General features: G+C 37.9%; 1 protein-coding gene and 1 long non-coding RNA gene across 30 annotated transcripts in view; one reads left to right on the forward strand and one right to left on the reverse strand.

Annotated features, from left to right (window-relative positions):
* Positions 1–10,174, forward strand: part of LOC136852620 (uncharacterized) — a 79,255-nt gene extending 69,081 nt beyond the window's left edge. The window contains exon 2 of the long non-coding RNA XR_010857201.1: positions 7,987–10,174. This is a non-coding gene — a long non-coding RNA (uncharacterized lncRNA). The remainder of the gene's footprint in view (positions 1–7,986) is intronic.
* Positions 1–21,893, reverse strand: part of RhoGAP93B (MyTH4 and RhoGAP_KIAA1688 domain-containing protein RhoGAP93B) — a 617,058-nt gene that overhangs the window by 3,491 nt on the left and 591,674 nt on the right. For all 29 annotated transcript variants that reach the window (XM_067127509.1, XM_067127537.1, XM_067127533.1 and 26 more), the window contains one exon: positions 15,683–15,794. In XM_067127509.1, the coding sequence (XP_066983610.1) occupies positions 15,683–15,794 (112 nt within the window). The remainder of the gene's footprint in view (positions 1–15,682; positions 15,795–21,893) is intronic.

Genomic DNA, 21,893 nt, shown 5'->3' on the forward strand with positions numbered 1-21,893 from the left:
GATGATACCAGGGTACACTGGGAAAAAAGGTTGTCATGGGTAGATGCAATAATGTTGAAATATACTGAAAAAGAAATATCTATTTTCCAAGACGTGACTGCTTCCTGTGTTTGCTCGAAAATGTCATCACCAGTCAATTACTGTTGTCAACGCCTCGTGGACAATTAGCGATTCGATGAAAACCCTTTCTTGTGGAAATGACACCACGTGGTATCTCATGCCATGCCTTTGTAACATGGCACAATATTTGATCCACATTGCATCAGAAAATTCGTTCTGGGATCTTCTATGGCGTGACCAGAAAGGGGTGGTTATTAAGGAACCAATCATTATGTAGAAAATAAAAAAACTCCTTATATAGGAATGACTGTCTGTCGTCATTACCTCCACCCATACGGTTGGTATATAAGCTTCCAGAAGAGACTTCCCAAGACAGATAGAAACAGGTACAGACAGGGCAATCTGAGGTCCGACAAAGCAAGGTTCCGACGGGAGTACAGTATCCCCTTCAGACGTCTTTTACTCTTCTCCATAAAAATCTTGTTCTGCCCGAAACGAAGAGAAGCAGCCAGCCCTTCCTGCTTGTGATGACAAGTCCCCAAGTCCTCCATGTTCAAGACGAGGTGCAGCAGCAAGCCCTACATACCAGTGAAGAAAAGTAGTCAGCCCTTCCTGCTTGAGTGGAGGAGAAGTCGCTAAACCCTTCCTGCCTGTGACAAGGTGAAGTAGTCAGCTCTTCCTGCCTGTAGCAAGGACGAGTCGCCAGCCCTTCCTGCCCTCCATTTGCACAATCTCCGGATTCTTGGAGAAACAGCTTTTGCTACCTCATCCTGAATACATCTCTTTTGTGATGCCTACGAGCCCGTGGTCATCGTACCAGCAAAATATCTGCTGAGTTCCCAGCCGCCCTTCTGTGACATCTTCAAGCCCGAGGTCATCATTCCAGCATCATCTCTTCAGCTGAAACCCCAGCCACGAAGGATAACTCACCAACTCACCATCTAAGTACCATTTAAGTATTAAGATTGCTCTACCTTGCAATCAGTTCCCCCTATCTATAACTGCTTAAATTTGTTTTGTTTAGTGTTATGTTGATTGAGAGCAAAGGGGAAACAGCATTTCATTTTCTTTGTAAATAAGGCTGCAAATAAATATGTTGTAGTGTTGTGTGAGTTTCTTTTTATATCATTTCCCATATTTCAATTGCTGGTGTTGAAAAATTGTTTAGTTTGAAAGAACCTGGAACGATACTTGGATCATGACAGTTGGCAACCTGGCCAGTATTTTCAACACGGAAACCAATTGAACCAGGGAGAATATAGAAAGAAGCAGAATAAGTGAGTTAACAAAAGAGTTGGTTGAGTTGGGTAAGCTTCTGGGTTTAGAAGACGATGCTCTTCTCTTGTCAAGTATGAATGACGTTATGAAAAAATCTAGGAAATTTTATGGAGTTTCTATCTGAAGATGAAGTTTCTTCTCTCAAAGGAGGGGATTCGAGAGTAGTAGTTTTGCTTCGGGACACCGGAGCGGCTGTCTCAGTCATTAGGAGAGACAGTGTGTTAACGAGGGTGGTAACTAGTATAAAATAGGTGGGTTTCTGAACACTTGTCTTGTTTGTCCTTTGTTGGAGGTGAACTTAACCCTTAAACGCCTACTGGACGTATCATACGTTGACTAAAATTGTCTGTTGGGTGCCAAGTGGACGCATCGCACGCCGACTACAAAAAAAAATTTCAACCTTTAGTCAACTTTGACTCGACCAAATGGTCGAAAAACACAATTGTAAGCTAAAACTCTCACATTCTAGTAATATTCAATCATTTATCTTCATTTTGCAACAAATTGGAAGTCTCTAGCACAATATTTCGATTTATGGTGAATTTTTGAAAAAAACTTTTTCCTTACGTCCGCGCGGTAACTTGGCCGAAAATTTCAGAAATTCTTTCGTCATTTTGTCGTAATTTTTGCACTGTTTTATATTAGCCGTTACGTAAAGTTTTATATATGAAAATGTGCGCAATTTCATGTAAAATACAACAAAATTACAACCCATGGTTGTCAGCTTTTATCAGTTTGGAAATATTTTCATATAAATCTCGATAACTGCCAAAATTTCAACCTTCGGTCAACTTTGACTCGACCGAAATGGTAAAAAAACGCAATTGTAAGCTAAAACTCTTACATTCTAGTAATATTCAATCATTTACCTTCATTTTGCAAACAAATTGGAAGTCTCTAGCACAATATTTCGATTTATGATGAATTTTTGAAAAAACTTTTTCCTTACGTCCGCGCCAGAAATTCTTTCACACGTTGTCGTAATGTTTGCACCGTTTATATTAGTCGTTACATAAACTTTTATATATGGAAATGTGTGCAATTTCATGTAGAATACAACAGAAAATATATATGGAAATGTGTGCAATTTCATGTAGAATACAACAGAAAATAACTCAAGGTTGTAGCTTTTAACAGTTTTGAAATATTTTCACATAAATCACGATAACTGCCAAAATTTCAACCTTCGGTCAACTTTAACGCGCCCAAATGGTAAAAAAACGCAATTATAAGCTAAAACTCTTACATTCTAGTAATATTCAATCATGTACCTTCATTTTGCAACAAACTGGAAGTCTCTAGCACAATATTTCGATTTATGGTGAATTTCTAGAAAAAAAAAAAACTTTTTTCCTTACGCTCATGCGCCAAACTCGGCCAACATCTCAGAAATTCTTTCATCACGTTGTCGTAATGTTTGCATCGTTTTACATTAGTCGTTACATAAACTTTTATATATGAAAATGTGCGCAATTTCATGTAGAATACAACAGAAAATAATTCATGGTTGTAGCTTTTATCACTTTTGAAATATTTTCACATAAATCACGATAACTGCCAAAATTTCAACTTTCGGTCAACTTTAACGCGACCGAAATAGTCGAAAAACGCAATTGTAAGCTACAACTCTTACATTCTAGTAATATTCAATCATTTACGTTTATTTTGCAATAAATTGGAAGTCTCTAGCACAATATTTCGATTTATGGTGAATTTTTGAAAAAAACATTTTCCTTATGTCCACGCAGTAACTCGGCCAACATCTCAGAAATTCTTTCACACGTTGTCGTAATGTTTGCACCGTTTTATATTAGTCGTTACATAAACTTTTATATATGCAAATGTGCGCAATTTCATGTAGAATACAACCGAAAATAACTCATGGTTGTAGCTTTTATCAGTTTTGAAATATTTTCATATAAATTACGATAAATACAAAAAATTCGACCTTCGGTCAACTTTAACTCGACCGAAATGGTAAAAAAACGCAATTGTAAGCTAAAACTCTTACATTCTAGTAATATTCAATCATTTACCTTCATTTTGCAACAAATTGGAAGTCTCTAGCACAATATTTCGATTTATGATGAATTTTTGAAAAACTTTTTCCTTACGTCCGCCAGAAATTCTTTCACACGTTGTCGTAATGTTTGCACCGTTTTATATTAGTCGTTACATAAACTTTTATATATGGAAATGTGTGCAATTTCATGTAGAATACAACAGAAAATATATATGGAAATGTGTGCAATTTCATGTAGAATACAACAGAAAATAACTCAAGGTTGTAGCTTTTAACAGTTTTGAAATATTTTCACATAAATCACGATAACTGCCAAAATTTCAACCTTCGGTCAACTTTAACTCGACCAAAATGGTAAAAACGCAATTATAAGCTAAAAACTCTTACATTCTAGTAATATTCAATCATGTACCTTCATTTTGCAACAAACTGGAAGTCTCTAGCACAATATTTCGATTTATGGTGAATTTCTAGAAAAAAACTTTTTTTCCTTACGCTCTGCGCTAACTGTAACTCGGCCTAACATCTCAGAAATTCTTTTCGTCACACGTTGTCGTAATGTTTGCATCGTTTTACATTAGTCGTTACATAAACTTTTATATATGAAAATGTGCGCAATTTCATGTAGAATACAACAGAAAATAATTCATGGTTGTAGCTTTTATCACTTTTGAAATATTTTCACATAAATCACGATAACTGCCAAAATTTCAACTTTCGGTCAACTTTAACTCGACCGAAATAGTCGAAAAACGCAATTGTAAGCTACAACTCTTACATTCTAGTAATATTCAATCATTTACGTTTATTTTGCAATAAATTGGAAGTCTCTAGCACAATATTTCGATTTATGGTGAATTTTTGAAAAAAACATTTTCTTTATGTCCACGCAGTAACTCGGCCGAACATCTCAGAAATTCTTTCGTCACGTTGTCGTAATGTTTGCACCGTTTTATATTAGTCGTTACATAAACTTTTATATATGCAAATGTGCGCAATTTCATGTAGAATACAACCGAAAATAACTCATGGTTGTAGCTTTTATCAGTTTTGAAATATTTTCATATAAATTACGATAAATACAAAAAATTCGACCTTCGGTCAACTTTAACTCGACCGAAATGGTCGAAAACTGCAATTGTAAGCTAAAACACTTACAGTCTAGTAATATTCAATCAATTAGCTTCATTTTTCAACAAATGGGAAGTCTCTAGCACAATATTTCGATTTATGGTGAATTTTTGAAAAAAACATTTTTTTACGTCCGCGCGTTACGGATTCATGCATCATATTGTGATAATATTTTCTCTGTGTTGCTTTGATCGTTTTACAATTTGTTATATACCAAAATCATCGCAATTTAGTGTACAATACAAAGAAAAAAAAATAACCCGTTAGCTTTAACCGTTTTGCTCACAGCGTGATTTGTATAAAATTATATATGAAAATTTTTTTTGTGCTATCATATATTTCAATATTTATATATGATAATATTTTTTTTCATTTCTGATGGTTCCATACTAAACTTCAGGCAATGACAAAAAAAATGAGCCAAAAATGAACTCTTAATCTTAAAAACTAAGCGTGCTGTGATTTTTTGAAAAAAACTTTTTCCGCTTCGGCGCTAACTTTTGAACGCCGCCGGCATACGGGAGACGTTTTTGTAAATAGAGGCTCAGCGTTTAAGGGTTAAAAGGTCGGAGAGTATCAGGAGAAATAAAACTAGCAGTTGTAGAGAATTTGCCCGTTAATGGATTGACATAATTGTTGGTAATGATTTAGCTACATCCAAGGGTGTGTGAATCCTATTTTGAGTGAGGTTCCAGTGCCTGAATTGGTAGTAACTAGGTCAGGTTTAGATACAGATGTAGACTACAGCCATGATTTGTTCATGAATTTGAACGAGCATGAGTTTGTGGATTCGAACGAGTGTGGTAGAGGTGGTATAATTGATCTTAGCATGAGTGTGGCTGAGAAGACCGACTCTATTGCTGATAATGTAGCTGTCGAAAGTAATGATGTAGACGTAGTCAATGTATTGGTTTCAAGTGATAGTTTCTGCGATGGTTTAGGCACTAACATTTTGAATAAGGATGAGCTAGTCAAGTTACAGAGAGAGGGTGAGACACTAACCCGAATATTTGAATGTGAGCTGGATGATGAGCTCAATAGTGTTTGCAAGGAAACCTTTTGTCTAAAAGATGAAGTTTTGTGTTGTTATGTTCGTCCTAAGTCAGTAAGCAAAGAGGAGATTATTGAACAATTAGTAATCCCTAGGAAGCTTCACAAATTAATTTTGAAATTAGCACATGATGATCCAGGACATTTGGGGGTAAATAAAACGTTTAAGTGTATAATTAGGATGTACTTTTGGCCTAAGATTAGAAGTGGGGTGAAAAGACAAGGTTTAAGTTGTCATGAATGTCAAATGGCCAGTGAACCTAATCAGGTAATCCCCAGGGCTCCTTTATGTAATATTCCATCGGTAGGTGAATCTTTTGAGAATGTTATTATTGATATGGTCGGACCTTTGCCTAGAAGTAAGGGAGGGAATATCTATCTGTTAACTATCATTGATAGACTAACCCGTTATCCAGAAGCAATCCCTGTAAGAAACGGTAATGCAAAAACCATAGTTAAACGTTTGTTGAGCTATTTTTCTAAGTCTGGTCTGCCTCGCGTTATACAAAGTGATAATGGCAGTAACTTTGTCCCCAAGTATTTCGGGGACAAGATGAAAGAAATAGTTAGTGAACTTGTAACTTCCACACCTTATCACCCTGAGTCACAGGGCATTGTTGAACATTTCCACCAAATGTTAAAGAGTTGCTTAGGAAAATTGTGTAATAACTTTGAACATGACTGGGAAGAAAAGTTACCATTTGTCTTGTTGACTGGGAAGAAAAGTTACCATTTGTCTTGTTAGCCTTACGGTTGGCGGCAAATGACACAACCGGATTTAGTCCTTTCGAGTTAGTGTTTGGTCACACCGCTAAAGGACCCTTAGAAATTTTAAAGTGTAAATTAATACTTAAAGAAGGTAAAGAGGATGACATACAAAATCTAGAGAATTACTAGGAGAATCTAAGGGAAGCTTGGCAGATGGCAACAGAAAACAAGAGCAACAGTCTAGGGGACACTAAAAGGAATTATGATCTTGAGGTAAAAGAGAGAAATTTCCATGTGGGAGATAAAGTTTTGGTGTTAATTCAGAGAGAAGGTCCATCATTATCTTATAAGTTCGAAGGTCCTTTTTCTATCTTAGAAAAAAGGGGAAATTTACATTGCTTAATTGATGTGGGTAGGTGTAGAGCTAAGTCGTTGCATGTAAACTCGCTGAAATATAATGAAAGCCCAGTGCCTGTAGTAACTGTCACAGAGAGAAATTAGTTACGAGAAAAACTCAAATGTGCGTAAGAATTTCAAGGCATTTAACCCTACCTTAGAAGAAGAAAAATTGAAGGAAGTACACAATGTTTTGGAAAATTATACTGAAACTGTTAGTGATAATTTAGGTCTAACTAATCTTTTAGAGCATGATACTGAGTTACGGGACACAAAACCCATTAGACAAAGTCCATATCATCTGAGTCCGGAGAAAGTAAAATCAGTAAGGAAATTAGGTATATGTTAGATAATGATTTGATAGTTCCCAGCAAAAGTGAATGGGGTTTTCCAGTAGTTCTGGTGAAAAAGGAAGATGGATCAGATAGGCTGTGCACTGATTTCCCCCTTCCCAGAACTGACGATTGCTTAGATAGAATCGGAAGTGCCAAATTCATTTCCAAGCTTCATTGGTCAAAGGTTATTGGCAAGTACCTCTTAAGTGAACAGGCAAGGAAAATATCTGCTTTTATTACACCGTTCGGCAGTTACGAACCCAGGGTTATGGTTTTTGGTTTAAAGAATGCAGGCAATACTTTCCAAAGGTTAATGAGTAAAGTTTTAAATGGCATCGACAACTGTGTCGTGTATTTAGATGATCTGTACTGTAGTATATTTCAATCTAGGCTCGTTCTTGGTTAGTGTTACTTCTCAAACATTAGTTTGCAAACCTTCCTGAAATGAGAGGGCTTGTAAGTGTACTTATTTACATTAAACATTCATTTTGAATTCAGGAAAGAATTTTAGTAAACCGTAACAAAATATGTAGTACTGAAGATTGTTATATAAGCTACGAGGATCTTGTGATTCACAAACAACTAGAAGTAATGGGGTTTGTTTCTATATAATAGTGCAATATTCTCCTTCAACCAATGAATAAAATAATTTTAAAAAATTTCTTCAGATGTATGCTTAGCTGGTAGTTTAGTCATTATGGTATACAACCTTTCATAAGTGGTTTATGTAAGTTGCTCTACTCTACTACAAATGAAATTGTACAAATGGCTTAAATAAGTTCTAAAAATATATTTGTTTTTATTTTATGGCCTTGTAGTTTTCATCCTTATTATATTAGTCCCACAGTCAAATTTTAGACATTTATTTCATGGCCTTGTAATTTTATCCTTATTATAATTATTTGGACTATATTTGCTATGCATTTACCAAGATTTATGATGAATTACTGAGGCTACTGATTTGTTACAACAACACATTACAGGTACCATATGGAATATTTTCAGGGAATGTCAAATGGACCATTGTCAATAAAATAACAGAAGAAAAACTGGAGCAACTTGCACATCCTGAAGCAAATTGATACCGTCTGCTCAACTGCCTAGAGTTTACAGGAATAAGGAAGCTCTCCAAGTAATGTTTGAAGGCAAAATAAAGACTACAAAATAAAGAGAAAGAAAGCATACCGGGAATACGACAAAGAATTAAAGGAAAAGTTACCAAGATACAAAGAAAGTTCAGCAGGAAAGTGTTTTATTTATGTATTTTATTTATGTATGTGATAGCAATGAACTGTTACCCAAGAAACACAGTACCCATTAGGTCTGTATGCTTGCACAGGTAAGGAGATGGCACCAATTATAAATTACTTGCTATTGTTTTAGCATTGAAGATAGAATTTTGTGTAATGGCAAGGACATTGTTAGCTTTTAAAACCCAGGTTAGTTCATTATCTTTGAAACCCAAGCAAGTTGTGCCCATTTGGCCAGGCAGATAGTGAAAGGATTATGTTGTTTGTTCTTGCATTAATTAATCAAAGCATTTTGATGGTTTCTGTTATAACTTGAATTACAGTTAGCTCCCTCATATAAGTATACATATTTTGTATTTGGTTTGCTAGCTGTTTCACCTAAACATTTGCAGCACAAAATTCATCATTTGTTGACTAAAGAAACAAGTGACAAAGGTAAAATTGTGGCATGTTTAAAGTTTACTAGGAAATCATTACTGTAGCAGGATTATTGTGATCAAAATGAAAATTTTCTAATAAGTTGCTTTTTTATGATAGTTTCTACAGAAATTCTCTTGATTTTTGTTATACTGTACTTCGTAATCATGTGTAAAATATTTTCTAATACTTGGTAATAATGTGTAAAATATTTTCTAGTTTTGTAGATCAAAATTTGTTCTTATTTGCAGAGTCTGTTCTGTGAGGATTTTATTCTTTACTCTGTTTTTATTTTGTTTTATTTGGGGTCATGTTCATGACTTGTTTTAACAGTGTTACAGTGTAATACAGTGTTATTCCATATTCCTAATATTTCCTATTGCTATGCTTAATTTTTCTTTTATCTGAGATAAGCCTACATCCAATTTTGATAGTTTTTTCTTTATCCAAGACAGGCTTACATCCAATACAGTAATGTCAAAATCTTGAAGTTCAAAACTGTATCCCCATCCCATATACACACTGAGATATTGTTGCCAGAGAAAATTTCTGATGCAAATATAGTTGGGTAGCTTACAACATAGTTACTTTAGGATATGTCCAAGCTTTTCAGTTTGCTGGTATTTAATGTGAAAATCAGTAAATATGAAAAACATAAGTATACATATTTTGTAAATAAATGAACTGAAAAACTAATGACTTTAGGATATGTCCAAGCTTTTCAGTTTGCTGGTATTTAATGTGAAAATCAGTAAATATGAAAAACATAAGTATACGTATTTTGTAAATAAATGAACTGAAAAACTAATGTAGTCAATATACTGGATGAACTGAAGTCACAGTACTGTGCTTTAATACACTGAGACAGTTGAATATGTGCAGCAATTGATCACAACTCAGTCATCAACTCTTGATTGTTTCCACTTTTTCTTTTTCATAAGTTTGCTGGTCAAGATTTGGGTGCAGCTTTGATGCCAGAAATACAGTAGGCCTAGCTTTTGTTACATGTCATTTATTCTTGTGTAAAGTTTTGTAACATTTTTCAATTTCACTTATTGTTTCTTACCGAATAATGGTATTGGTTTACTTAATTTTTTGTGCCTTTCCTGTGAATCACATTTTGTTCCTATACAAATACAAACCTTCATTCTTCATATAAGGTTTTGCTTGTGAACACAAGCTGGAACAGCTAATCAAACCTAAATAAGTCTGTGAACTACTGACAGGCAAGGGGAACCCTACTTACCTGTCAGTCTGCACTCCACTTTGCCTCCAGCCCCTGTCAAGTTCAGACGTCTTTCAGGAATCTCTGCCCAACTTTTGCTGTTTGAACCTTTTGATGATAGAGTATTCCTTTTCCATTTTTGGTTTGTATTGTGATCATTCAAACCCATCAGTCAAATAAGCCTTGCCTGAAGGAATGGAAGGGCTTAGTAGTTGTTGGGTTGGGGTGCATCCCTAAGACAGTGATTGGTGTGTCACCTCAGAGTATCTTTTGACTACAACTGCATAATTAAGTAACGTAATGTTAGCAACAGGACCCTGTGTAACTATTAAGGAAAATGCACGTGTTAATCGTATCTTACACATTTCATTTGTACTGGCAGAACCTTTATATGACCAAGAATCAAGTCATCAATAGCAGGTTGATTTCTTTTCTCTGGCAGAGTCTGACTTCCAGTGTGTCCATGCTAAGTAATATCTGGTCTTATTAACTCTGTGGACTGGGGTCCTAAAGATATTCCTATTTGGTTAACTTTCAGATTCAGCCGCTCATAGTTTGGTATCTCCAGGCAATGAGTGTTCAGGCACTTCACGCCTGGGAATCCGGATACTTTACTCTTGCTTGGTAGGCAGCCAATCAAGGAACAAGTCTCCAATTATTGGTCCTGGAGACATGGTATCTCTCCGGTCAGGGCTACTTGTTTGCAGATAGCACTGTTTTATTCCCTACTTTCACAACGAAAGGCCTCTTTTTATCCCAGCTTTTGGAAGGCACATTCAGTCTTAGACTGGGAGTTGATCCTGAGAATAGATCTGTCCTTTTGAAGGGTGATCTTGTGTGGTCTTAGGAAGTTCTGACAGTCTTTCTCACTCTGGGATTCAAACCCGGAGGGTCGTGACTCTTGCCTTTAAAGTTTGTTAAGAGTCTTTACTAGAGTTGTCAGACAGATCTAAACCCAGAGGTTAGGTTAGGTTAATGACAGTTTGGGCAATATTTTGTCCTTTGCACTCAGTAGGAACCTGTCAGCCTTCAGGTTTTTCATGTGGAGGGGTAATTGGGTATGATCACCTATCTGCAGAATGTTGTCCACTGGCCTTGGACACACTATCCTTGGATCAGTCGTGACTACTCAGTGGGTTGGATAGCAAGGCCAGCTCCCTTTGGGACAGGTAGCACCTCATCTAGTATCCAGTTGGTAGGAAACAAGACAAGAGTGAGTGGTTCTCCTCTCTCTCTCTCTTTTTATTCCTTCCTCTCTGGTGAATCAGACTGCCAATCTGTATGCAAGCTGGACGGACAAAGTGCTGGTTAGCTATCTGACTGGACACTAGTTTATTCAGTGGTGATGAACGGATGAAAGTTTCCCTCCTCCCTTAGCAAGGGAAGAGGACAACAGACAAACTCAATCGTATTTCCCTGTTCTATTGTCTCCGACAGTGTGTGGGTTCTTAAAGACTGATCGAATAATGGCATAAAAACCCTTTACTTAATGGTACAGAAGTCTAGCAACCAATACATCCAATATGTGCAGTATGCTAGAGGTGCAGGGTCCCTTTCTCTGCTTCTAACGGACGAGGAAGGTGTAACATCCCAGGTTGTGCGAACCTACCCATCAGTTCAGTATCCAGACTCCTTCCACCAATGAGTAAGTCTCCTGTGTAAAGAACGAAGGTTTGTATTTGTGTACGAACACACAACAAATTATCAAAGTAATTTGTATTTTTCTTAACACACAAACATTAAGTTCTTTATATCAATGGTCCACCTCGGCCACCCCTCCCTCTGGCACTTGGGACAGAAGGCAAATTGGAGTGCAGACTGACAGGTGGGCAGGGTTGGCCCCTGCCTATGGGTAGTTAACTACCTTGTCATTGAAGTTTGAATGGCTGTTCCAGCTCGCTTTCACAAGCAAAATCTTGTGTAAAGAACCTCAGGTTTGGGTGAAGGGATTGAAATCAATTTTATTCTCAGATGAAGTGGTTATTTCTATTGCAGTTAACATCTTTTACACAGGTTAGTAGAGATTGGGGTATTTTAATTATCCTTGTTTGTATTTATTATCATTCAGTCATATCAACATTGTTCCTGCAGGAATACAACCCAACAGTTTTTAAGGGGGAAATATCTTTTGTATGTAACTAAATGGCTGAATGGATGTAAAGTACAGGCAGTCCCCGGTCATCGGCGGGGTTCTGTTCCCGACGGCATGACAACCGAAAATCGCTGCTAACCAAAAATCGGCAATAATAGCAGTGATCCCTGGTTAGCGGCACCGATAACCGGTGATCAGCGCAGCTGATAAGAGGCGATCAGCCTTGATAACTGGTTATCAGCGCCGATAACTGGTTATCAGTGGCGAAAATCTGGTTATCGTCGTTGCTAGACAAGCGCCGTAAAACCGGATCGCTGGTAACCAAGGCTGCCGATAACTGGGGACTGCCTGTAATTACAAAAGTGGAAAAGGGAGAAACCCCCCCCCCCCCCGTATTAGCTTCAGAGCATCACTTTTATCTTTTGACCGTTTACTGTAAGGATGTGTGTGCTACCACTCTTCCTCTCCCCAGGATGGGCATAGCTGAGGTTATATTCCTTTGTTTTTTCTTTCTACTTTGTTTTTGGTATTATTGTGTTTCTGTATTTTTTCTCTCACAAAGAATGAACAAGAGCACTGTAGATGTGAGTGGTATGGGTGAGCATGTGGCTGCTCCATGTCTCCTACATCTGTAAAATTACATCAGTTTTGTTCTAATTGTTGAGGTAACATGTGTCCATTCTTCCCCATGTGAGGAATAGGTGGGGGGGGGGCTGCTTCTTAGTGTGAAAGGTTTAAAATAGAGGAAAAGGAAGGATATCAGGCATTCAACTTCTTTGTCAGCGAAGTTGGTGGATCCAACCAAGACCTTTCACCGTCTTCTATACCCTTACCACCTTTTGAGAGTGCTTGCAAGCCAAGGATTAGCAAAATCTTGTCACTTTGCCCGATAGCACAGAATTTTCAGGGGTTGGTGTTCCCACAGCATCATCTTCCCCTCTAATAATAGTGATGATTTGTTGAAACTGGGTATTCTAGGTAGCTCATCTTATTCTGCCTCTCTAGATAGTTTGATGGAAAGCAAAGGGATCTCATCTCTCAAATCTTCCGCGGTTGCAGTTCTGGTTGAAAATAACATATGGAGAACAGAGGGATCTCATCTCTCAGATCTTCTGGTTGAAAATAACATGTCTGCAGAGCATGACTTGTGGGATGCCAGCTATTACCAGGCAACATGAAAAACCACCTGAAATGGTTCTTCCTGCTGCTCTTCCTCCAGACAAGCCTGGTTCATTAGTACTTTCTTCTAAGAGTTCTTGTCAGTGTGCTACATATGAAGCAGAAAAATATGAAAAGGAAAAGAAGGTCCAGGCAGCTTTCCTCAACATTATTGTTATCTTCCTTTTCATGAGACTTGTTCCTCACACAGACAGAAGAGGAGGAACAGAAAATCTAAATGTTCTTGCAGGAATTCCAAATGGTCATCTCATGCCAGATCTGTCTCCAGGGAGAGTAACTGTGAGGGATCTTCAAGGCCTTGCTAATCACAGAGACATCACTTTCATACACATTCCAGTGAACACAAGAAAGCACATTCCTCTTCTTGTGAGCATTCTCTCTTTGCGTGCCCAGTTTTGAAATAGGGTGTGGGGAGAGGCTCCTCACTCCTCAAGGAAGTTGCAGGGGAACAGAGGTAGGCACTACAACTGCCTAGTGCTGGAGAAATTCCCAACTAAAGGCCACACCACCCTCCTTTGCGGGTGGGTAAAGGTGATCCGATCCATTCCCTTATGCTATCGTAGACAGCCAAGTATTGCTTGGTCTCATTCTTCCCCTCTCTTTAAATTCTGAAATAAGCAGAAACAATGTCTCAATTAATATCTTCTTTCCAGCATCTTGGTGCACTTATCCAGAGAAGGTGAACGAGTCAAAAGTTTTTTCCCTTGAGAGTCTTTTTCTATGGCTGTAAAAGGGTTGACTCATTCCATTGGGGATCTGGTGCCATTTGAAGGTCTTTCCCTAATGACAGAATTAGAGCAACCTTTTATGTTATTGCATTCATTCATGAACATGATATCTGTGGAGGGTAACCTCAGCTGCTTGCCAGCCTGTGGCTTCCTCTCCAAGTAGGCTATCTGGCAAGCAACTGAGGTTACCCTCCACAGATAATAAAGTTCATGAATGAATGCAGTAGCATAAAAAGTTGCTCTAATTCTGTAGCTTGACTGACAGAGTCAAGCTATACTGATCACAGTTACCCCATGTTGTCTTGGAGAACAACTTGGCCTGCAGACCTGTTAGTTCTCTTTCCTCCAGCAGATTAAGCAAACTCCTTCCCCATTCACTTTCATGGTAAAAGAGATACTACATTCTGGAGGACTTCTCTTTAAACAGTCAAAATTCTCAGTTGACCTATGATCTGCCCCTCAAAAACACTTTGACAGGAAAGCATAGCCTTCAAAGCTTCAGAGTCAAATGCCTTAAGTCTGGCTGTATCTGCCATTCAAGCGGTATATCGGCTAAATCCGTGTGTTAAATGCTTCTCTCGGAGATAATTCTTGCAACTCCAGACAAGAATATATTAAAAGGCTATTGGTGTCTGGAGTAAGGGCTCTCACATTTCTAGCTCACAGGGTTTGACCCAGTGGATTAGCATCATTCTTTGTAGGAGAGACAAAGTTCTCTGTTTCCCTTTTTTCATGCAGTTATTAAATGACAGCACATTTGGTCCTGAGAAATTGCACAGTGGTTGGGTCTTTGCTTCCCTATTCTAGGAGTCCTGTGAAAAATGTGGACATGGTGACTGAATTAAGAAGAGTGGATTTTAGGGAGACTATCCTCAACTTCATTTAAGTCCTCGGGTCCTACATCTTCCATTTTTCGTGAGATTTTCCTCCTCTGATACTGCAAAGAAACCTGTCAATCACAAGCCAAAACAACCTATGCATCCACCAGTTAACTATCTTGTTTACTGAGACTCAAAGACCAATTCCAACTCACTCCTGAGGGTACTCCTAAAATGCATGACAGTGGTTTTATCCCCATGGGATATAATTAGGCGGAAAAGGCCAACTACAGAGAAGAAACAATAAAGGAAATAGAATCCTTCGTAGGTTAAGCTTGATATGACATTTAAAAGTAAATGTGTTAATTAATTTAATACATAACCAAGTTATGAAAAGAAGCAACCAGCCCTTACTTAAAAAGAAATTTTATCTCTACCAGGAATATGAACTCCTGACCTTTGTTTTATGTGGTCCATGTTATAATCTCATTAGACTTGAAGAGATAGATTGTGAATTTATGTCACACTCAGACATTTAAGAACTGTAAGTTATGTAGTTACAATGAAGAACTATCTAGTTATACAAAGACAGTCTGAAAAAAACGAAGTTAATAACTTCATTTGCACATTGCAAATGTACTTCATAGTGTAAGATTATTCAACGGACATAGGTACACAGTCACAAAATGTCTCATGGTAAAAATTTATCAACATTAATTCGCTTTTGCACTTAGTACTGAGTGTTTTTCACTCAGTACTAACTGACCTTTGATTTTTCATGATGGAATACTGTAAAGTACTAGTGAAAAAAATAACAACATTAAAGTTGACTTTTGATTTATCATGATAAAATTAAGAATGAGACAGTTCCACAGTATTTCTTTGGTATAGGTTTCCTTCAAATAAGTATTTTTGTCAAACCCTACATTTCCACAAAAGTTCCCAAGATTCATAAACCATTCAAATTTTGTACCAGTCTAATAAGTACTTACCTCATCAAAGTCTGCTGGAACTCTGAATATTCCTTCAGTATTAGTTCCCTGTAGACGAAGCACTTCTTCGGACAAAGTTGTCTGCACCCAAGGCAATCGTCGATGAGGATACCTGTTGACATGAGCTTTTTTGTTAGATAAATACTGTTGTATGATTTTATGCCTGGAAGTCCTTAATTGCTTTTATAACATTAAATAAACTTCTTAAAGAAGAGATTTGAAATTTCATAAATATAAATTACTTTTTTTTACAGTAAAAATACCAAATTCACCGAGTTGTATCAGAAATTCAGGAAAAGTTACTGACCACAAAACTGTTGTCTACATCTCAAGTTGACTTCAGAAAACATTCACATGGACTGGAGAAGGAAATGGCATTCGGAGAAATTACAAGTTTGTACTTGTGAATCATACATTTGTTTCAAGTAAATGCCTTCAAATACAATAGTTTTTGGAATAAAGAAAAAAAAAAACATACAGGTCACACAATCATCCACCAGACGATATGCATAGCCATACTTCCCAATGCATGTTACCTTTTACAAAAACCTCTATATCTCAGAATATGCAAATGTGGTTTGACATAGCTGCTACCATATTCCCATAAAACTGGGCTAAAATGATAAAGAGATCAAGGAAAACTACATTTTGATTTAAAGTAAACCAAAAACTTGTACAGGGTGAACAGCTGGTTTTGCTAATTGTAAAGAGAGGAGTTTCCAGTCCTTACAATAGCAGGACCCTATATAAGACCCATCTTAGTGTCTCCAGTGGGAGACAGCTTGGTGTCTTGACTCTTATATTTCAGACCATGTTCGAATCTGTGAAGTTAAAGGGATTTTTGTCTAACACTGTCCATAAATAAGATATTAGCTTTTCCAGAGATGATTCTAAAATCAACTGCCAATTGTAGGCTGGAGGACTCATGAAACAGAATGTGGCAAACAATATTTGGAAGTATGTCAACTTCTGAGTTGGAAGGATCACAACACAGCTGTTTCCAATGTCTACCTTGAGATATACAATTCTTGTTGCCAAGGCAAGAAATTGGAATGTTATAGAAGCACCAATCTTCTAAGCACTTGTCAACATGTCCTTTGAGTGTTTGCCAACGCCCTCACAGGCCATAAAGTAATGAATACCTAGGAGGAAGTTCCTGACTTGATGTGAGACTGCAATTTCAAGTGAACTTTAACTTAAAGATGGATAAATTAGCACAAAGTATAAATCTCAGTCCACTGACTTTATTATTTATAAATCAGTTCGAGTTACTGATTCACATACTTTAACAGAACTTGCCCAGAAAGGTTTGTTTGTTCCTAAATTTGAGGTCAAAACTGGAGGGGGGGGGGATTAAGCTGTAATCTGAACCATTCGGTGTATGATTCACCCAGATGCTAGCTGCTTTCCGACCTATGCTATTCTATCCTTAGGGTAGCACTTGGTTTTCAAAAGTTTTCCTCCAGTTAAGAGTTCAGATACATCTCACTCTAGCTCAGGGTCCTATCAATCTTGCATCCCAGTGCCATATTGTTTAGGAGGTTACAGGAGTCATCATTTCCTTGCTTATGATTGCGACCAGGAGGGCATTTCTGGCCAGAGATTCAACTTCCAGTCAGCAGTGAGACTATCCCCCAACTAAAAAGAGAATCTCCTACAATGGTTTTTTAATTTCCATATGAACAAATCAAAATTTTAAAGTATACTTTTCCTAGGTACACAAACCAGAACCTTTGACCCTTAATGGATGGGAACCCTCACATGAGTATCTATAACAGGTTTTGGGTGATGGACGGGATCCTCATGAGTATTAATATTACGTTCCATTCAGTTTGGATGAATTTATCGGGAAAAATGTTCATAGCACTTCAATGTGCCACAAATGACTTATGGCAACTATTTAGCTCACCACAGGAGAGACATCGATCAGTATGCCTTGAGATTTCATAGGGGAATGTACTGCCTCTCTGCCACTCCAGGACATCTTTTTATTTATTTGCTCATAAATATACCCAGGGATTACTGTCGGTTTTAGTTCTTATCTTTTATGATAGTATGTCTGCTATAATTTTGCAAAGAAATATTAGAAAAAACATGTATACCTCACAAAAAGTTACTGCATCTCCCGATCTCAGTAAATCTCATAAATATTTTACAACAAATATACTCAAAATTTGTTACTAATTTTAGTTCTCATCTGTTATGATACTGTGTGAGCTATAATTATAATTTTACAAAAAATAAAATATTAGAAAAAACATGTATAACTTGGTAAAATTTAAGTGTTTTATAAAAGAGGCCCCACACAGGGTTGTAAAGTCACTTCCAACTTCCTGTGGAAGGTAGGGAAAAATGTTTATAGAATTTTTTTTATGCCATGTGCATTTGCATATCTTCCTCTCTCCACTGATGTGTTTTTCTTAAATTGGTCATCCTTACAGTTTGCCCTGTCTGGGGGTGTGCTTGATATATATTTAGCCAGTCCCTTAAGGGTTAATCTTAATCCCATCTCAGCCACCCTGTTTGACGATGGCTGGTGAGTGGGGGTTCCCACCCATTCACCACTGGGTAACTGCCTTGTTACCAAGTTTTAACAACTAATTCAATCTTGTACTGGGGAGTACTCCTAAATAAAAGGCTCTGGTTTTTGTACTCAAGATAATAGAAAATTACTTGAAAAAATCTGATATTGGGATGGTCATGCTGAAGATGAAAACTGAAGCAGAGTGCCCGGAATAAAAGAGCATAGATAATTCATTATATATCTAACCCTGTAAATAATAGACTTGACACTGATACTGATGATGATTAGTGAATACGAGAAAGAAGAGACCCCATTCCCTCAAGACATTAAATTTCTTTGTCTTAGAGGAGGTCCAAGAACTTAGTTACATTATAATACATGAAAAAGTCAAGAAATAAGGACTTATCGGTTCAACAGGACCACCAACACACACTGCTAAATTCTTGTCGGGCTTCCCCAAAGGTTTTGTCCCCTCGAGTAGGACGCCTTGACGAGGTGAGGGGCTAAGGGACCCTGGCCTTTGGGCCCGGGTCCTGACGAATCATCCTACATAGTTTTTGGTTTAAATGGCGTGGACATTTCCACATTCGCAAAATTTTACTGCTTAGGTGAGTCTGAGAAGGGATCGTTTTTTGGAAGGGGTTCGCATTCGAAGCTAATTGTGGGAGTTGTGGTGGTTGAGTCGCCACCTGAGATAGTTTGGACCTAAGAGATGGTGATGGGATTTTTACCACTGCTATCCTGAGGGCGGAACCATCTCCGGAGATCAGCCCATCGGAATCCAGGGGGGGCTGGTTTTTGGAGGTGGGACTCCTGGCTTTTGTCTGGAAGCCCACCAGTACAGTTGGAGTGGGGAGTCAGTCCCCATTAGGGGGGGCAGAACTTCCAGCAGGCAGATTGGCTTATACCTGGGCCACTGCAACTCTCACTTGTGCCACTGGTGGAGAATGCGAATACCTGACTGATCTACGATACTTTCTTGATATGACCAAGCAGTTTTGGGTGGGTGGATGAACCAGTTTGTGTGTGGTGGTCTGATGTGTGCATGCTTGGCATCTTGGGGTCTCTTCGCGGGCTTTGGGAGTGTGTTGGGGTGGGGAAGCTGAGCAGTAGAGCTGCCCAGTTTGCCCTTTTGATATGCTGTCGGGGTCTGTGCGGGGCTCTTGGGTGTCGGTGTGCACTTTTTGGACCTTTGCATGTGGACTGGTTTAAACTTATGGATTTGGCTTTTAGTTCTCCCTCCCCTGGATCCGACGACTTAACGGCACTGGCAACGGCTTCTGGCATGAACATGGATACGGGCTTGGCTGTTGGACAGAACCAAACACTGAGACACCAGGGTGTTAATAAATCTGGTGGATTTGATTCAAATAATAGGGTCCTTTATTGCACTAATGTAAACTTACCATTAGATTACGAATGTTTATACAGTGTAGTGAAACAATTCGGCAAAGTGGAAAGAATTAAATTAATTCTAGAAAAAGATAAGCAGTCATTTTCTGCTTTTATCAAATTTTCCTCTCCCTTGGAAGCTAGTGAGGCACAACAAAGACTCCATGGCCACATTCTAAATGACTCAGTTGTCAGCACGAAAGTGTTTTCAGTGAAAACTTGAATGATGAGCCATTTGACTTTGTTCCAAAGGCTGAAGAACATGGACCAGTCCCATGTACCAGAGCTCTTCCTCCCCTTTATGGCATGTTGCTATCTACAAGGAGGGAGGGAAAAATTTGATAAAAGCTGCTGACTGCATTGAGAGCAAGGTTGGTTCCATTCCCATTGGAAATTTAAAACGGTATGGAAAGAACCTTCTAATAAAAGCTGGAAATGAGACTCAAGCAGTTCTGTTATCTAACTTTAAACCTCCTGAAAGTGGAAATATTGAATCTATTTCATCTCACAGATTCTTTAATACACTGAAAGGAGTAGTTTACTCAAAAGATTTGCATGTTTTTAAAGAGGAGGAGATTCTCCATCGATGCCCTCCTTGTGCATCTCAATGTAAAAAAAACTGGGTGGTGATGCAGCTATCCTTTTAACCTTTTCTTCCAATTACCTACCTGATACCATCATTGTTGGCCATGAGAGGAAGCAGGTTAAAAAAATATAAAAGAAGTCCTAGACAGTGTCAAATGCTTTGAATATGGCCACATTCAAAACTCTTGCGATAACAATAAAAGATGTCCTGTGTGCTCTGCAGAGCACGATAATTTTGATGATTGCAAAGCAGCCCGATACTGTTTTTCTTTTGCAAGGGTGATCACACACCAAACTCTAGGGCTTGTCCCAGATATAAATTTGAACAAGAAGTGTTGGCAGTGGCAGATAATGAACATATCAGCATTAGTGAAGCAAAGCACACGGTAATGGGGGCAAACAAAAGTGCCAACACTACGTATGCTTCTGTAATAAAACTTATGAAAACTTCCAACAATGTAAGGCCACCAATAACTGTGTCTGATAGAAGATATCACAAACCTGGTATTTCTCGAACCATAAATAATAATGAAAATCTCCAAACTGGTGAGAAACTTTCGTCGGCAAGTGCTTTGAAGTCCAATACCAAAAATTGTACTTCCAAAAGCACAGAAAATTTATCTTCCACCACATCCACAGCTGTTGATTCATCTCCAAAAATAAGGGTGCCAAAATCAGCCAATAATTCAGGAAAATATTCTGAAAATACTTCAAACCAAAATAAGCTAAAGGAACAATCCCAATTAGATAGAGCTAGTTCAGAGCCATCAATCGCCACAGCCACAAACAAAAATAATAATAAAACTACGGTTGCAACTACCAAGAAACGCACAAGAAATAGTTCCCCAAATAATGATAATTTTATAATAAAAACTTCAAATGGGTTCAGTGTTTTGGAAGACATCTCTCCTCCTAGAAAGGTGGTTCCAAAAGTAGTTTCAGAACAAAAACATCTGAGTTCAATTCACTCTTGCCGCCCTAAGACAAACAGGATTAGTGGTGCACAGAACCACAGTAGTAATTCTGAACATCAGGTTCATAATAAAAAATATGAAGATCAACCAAAGACCCTGAACACCAATTCAGATGAAAAGGGATTAAGAAAACAATCTCTTATAAAGGAGAATTTCCCACTCCACCCTAGGAACAGTACTTCCCCTCCAAGGAGTGGGAAGTAGCACATTCTACCACCTTAGCATTCTTGCTCGATATTCTTCAGTGGAACTGTAAAGGTCTCGGAGCCCGTACAGAAGACCTTAAAGTTTTAATGCATGAATTCAATCCAGGGATTATATGCCTACAGGAAACAATGTTAGGCAACTCTGCTTATAATCCTGGGCTAAATTATTCAATATTTAAATCATATCCCCCAACTGGTGATTGTGCCCATGGAGGTGCTGCAATTATTATTAATAAATCTCTACAGCACTCCACAATACAATTAAATACAACACTACAAGCTGTCGCTATTTCAGTCATTTTGGAAAAGAGGATAACAATCTGCCCCTTATACCTTCCACCAGACCTTGATTTTAACATTGGAGGTATTCAGTCGTTAATTGACCAACTTCCAGCTCCTTTACTTCTGCTAGGTGATTTTAATGGCCACAACCCCCTTTGGGGAAGTCGGTTTTTAGATAGTAAAGGGAAATTAATCGAAGACCTTATTGACAGGAATGATGTTACCCTGTATAATAATCGGTCAATGAC

Source organism: Macrobrachium rosenbergii, chromosome 25 (assembly GCF_040412425.1).
Source record: "Macrobrachium rosenbergii isolate ZJJX-2024 chromosome 25, ASM4041242v1, whole genome shotgun sequence".
In the NCBI taxonomy this organism is placed as follows: Eukaryota; Metazoa; Arthropoda; class Malacostraca; order Decapoda; family Palaemonidae; genus Macrobrachium; species Macrobrachium rosenbergii.